Source organism: Trypanosoma theileri, assembly GCF_002087225.1.
Source record: "Trypanosoma theileri isolate Edinburgh chromosome Unknown TM35_Tth_18_V1, whole genome shotgun sequence".
NCBI classification, from domain to species: Eukaryota; Euglenozoa; class Kinetoplastea; order Trypanosomatida; family Trypanosomatidae; genus Trypanosoma; species Trypanosoma theileri.
Window position 1 is genome coordinate 116,147 of NW_021639860.1, and position 3,220 is coordinate 119,366.

Below are 3,220 nucleotides of genomic sequence, written 5' to 3' on the forward strand. Positions count from 1 at the left end.
ACGAAGGTATTTATTTATTTTTATATTTATAAATATGTATAACCAATGTATATAGATATATTATTATTGTTATTGTTATTCATTTATGTTTGTAATTGCCATAATTTTTACTAGAACAAACATGTTCTACTCTTGAGTATTCCGATCTTTTTTTTTCTCTTTCTTTCTTTCTTTCTTTCTCTCTCTCTCTTTCTTGTTTTTCTTTTCATAATAATAATAATAATAATAATAATAATAATAATAATTATTATTATTATTATTATTATTATTATTATAAATATTTTCTGTATTCATATAGCCCTATCTGTCGCGCAAACGGTGACAGTGGGTTTCTCTCCTCCACTCCTGTATCGACTCTCTCTCTCTCTCTCTGTGTGTGCAAAAAGAAAATAAAAAAAAAAAAAAAATGAATACATCAGAGATTGGGGCCAACTCTTATGTACTACAGCAGGAGATGCGCGCTGTGGTGGAAGAGAAGACACGTCTTGCTGCCCAAGTTGACGAACTGCGGCGTGAGTTAGAGAAACTACAAGGGGAACAGAGAGAAAATGATAATAATAACAATAATGATAACAACATTAGCGATACTATCAATCATAGCAACAATAAGAATGCATTAGTAGGTATGGGTATTGCTGCAGCTCATATCAAGATGCTTGAGAAGGAAAACAAGATGCTTCGCGCCAAATATCTTCTTCACCTTAATAATGACCAACGAGAACAACAACAACAACAATGGATTCAGATGAATGAGTCGACATCACACTCCAATATAGAAACAGAGACTTCCATTGAGAGTGTAAAACTCTCCTCACCAGGTTTACTACGGGCTCTGCGTGATGTATTTAATCCTGGGAAATTTAAAATGCCCAACGGTGCTGTCGTCTCACTGGAGTACAAGAGTGAATATCTTGTAATTCGTGGTTCTCCATCTAATCGTTTTCAGTTCATGGCACTTCTCTTACACGCCGTGCTGAAATATATGAATACAGCAGTACATCCAGAGCCTCATCATCCCACTGCATATAATAAAAATATGAATAGAGTTCCCCAACAAGAGACATTAGAAGATGTGAAGATGAAAGAAGAAAAGGAAGAAATAATAAATGCCCTGCGCCGGGCAATAGATGTGGAACGTGTAGAACGTGAAAAGGCAGAAATGGCGCGGAATAGTGCGGAACATGAGTGTACATTGAAAGAGGCACTTCTCCGCAGTGAACGTGATCGTTGGAAGCAGCAACGATATCAGCTAGAAAAGCGTATAGAGAAGTTGGAACAGGAAGTAAAAGGAAGAAGAGACTCATATCATGATGGACACTCTTCTATAGAAAGAAAATTATCACAACAACAACAACAACAACAACAGTTAAATCATAGTCCATCTATGGCTATGAAAACAAACATTCCTCATCATGATACGTATCTTGATGACCTTATCGAACAAAGAGAATCATCCTTATCCTCTTCCTCCTCCTCTTCATCTTCATTATTATTACTATCATCACCAACTCAGCAGCAGCAACAACAAGAAGAGGAAAAAGAGGAAAAGAGTGGGATATATGTACTTCGTACGCCTTATCGTAGTCGTAGTAACAAGAAACATGTTACTCTTGCTGTTCCCATCACAGAGACTACATCGGATGAAGGAGATCTCATTATCCTTCAACGGGAGAAGGAGTTACTACGGAATGAGAAGAAACGTCTATTGCAGCAAATAGAGAGTATTCAAAATCTTGCCCAACAACAACGTGATCGTTTACAGAGTATTGAGACTGCGGTATCTCAATTGTGTCGTCGTGTTTTGAGTACAAGTGGAGTGGCAGCAGCAATGATGAATGAAACGCAAATCCCATTAACAATATCCAATAAATGGGGAAAAGCTTTACTGCCACATCTTATTCTCCATCATTCTCGTACAGGAACGAGTAGTAACAGTGGTGTTGAAGAGCAACGTATACGGGAGTTAGTCCTCTCCCTCACCAATACTAATAATAATAATAATAATAATAATAATAATAATAATAATAATAATAATAATAATAATAATAATAAGGAAAAAGAAAAGGGAGATGGAAGTGTAGTAGAACAACAACTTGCGGATCTTGCAGTATTGCTGGAGATTGAACAGCGGGCAATGCGAGCAGCACTGGAGTTTGCCGTGCATGAACGTGATGCCGCCTTGCAAGCACAGCGAGAAGAAACACTTCTTGGTCAAGGCACACACACAACAATGATCTCACCATCACTATCATTACGGCATTCTGATGATATTTTACTTTCAGCTGCTGTGAATACGAGTGTCAGCCACAACAGACATGATGGTGAAGTGCAGTTGACAACACTGGCGAAGGAAAATGTGGAACTGCGTTGTGAACTGCAGCAGTGCTTTGATGATATGCGGCAACTCGCTAATGTGATTGAGAAATTGCAAGCCATGCAGAAGGAACTGCAGGAGAAACTACGAAAGAGTGATGAACATGTACGTCAGAAGGAAGATAGAATCTGGCGTCGGGAGATGCAACACACACGTGAGTTAATGCTTGAACGGGAGAAGGAGCGATCACTGGAATTACAATTACAACGTCTAGAAAAAAAATATCAACAATTTCAACAATATCAACATCATAATCCATTAAATGTAGTAGACTTGTCTAGTAATCCTTATCCTACACAACACAAGAAGAATACACCACGTGGATTGCAATCCCATCTTGTATCAACACCCGCTCGAAGTCAAAACAACACAGGACACAGCACTGCTGCTACTACTAATACCACCAATACTAATACTACTAATATTAATACTACTAATACTACGGAATCAAGTATCGTTAACGAGAGCAGGAATCAAAGTATGTACAACACCAGTGGGGGTATGACTTCGCTCAATGACTTTAGTATTACCCCAATAAAGAGAAACACAGGGAAAATGATGGAAAGGGAGAAAGATGTTGGGTCAACAACAAGAACAGGAACATCAGCGACCACAGCACTTTACTCTCCATCAATGATATTGCGCAAGGAGAACTTTGAAAAGGCACTACATGATATACACCCTCGGTGATTTGAGTGGATTAAAAGAAAAAAAAAAATAGTTAGACACAGTGTACAAGAAGAGTCGTTTTATTATTATTATTTATTTTATTATTATTATTATCATTATTATTATTATTATTATTATTATTATTATTATTATTATTATTATTATTATTTTTTTTTT

At 37.0% G+C, this 3,220-nt stretch overlaps 1 protein-coding gene across 1 annotated transcript; it reads left to right on the forward strand.

The window, feature by feature from the left end:
• Positions 1-406: 406 nt before the first annotated feature.
• TM35_000181440 (uncharacterized protein) lies at positions 407-3,064 on the forward strand (the record flags this gene model as incomplete). Its single annotated transcript, XM_029026457.1, has 1 exon — positions 407-3,064. One exon carries the CDS (start codon positions 407-409, stop codon positions 3,062-3,064), a length of 2,658 nt encoding a protein of 885 aa, XP_028882153.1.
• Between the last annotated feature and the right edge of the window lie 156 nt (positions 3,065-3,220).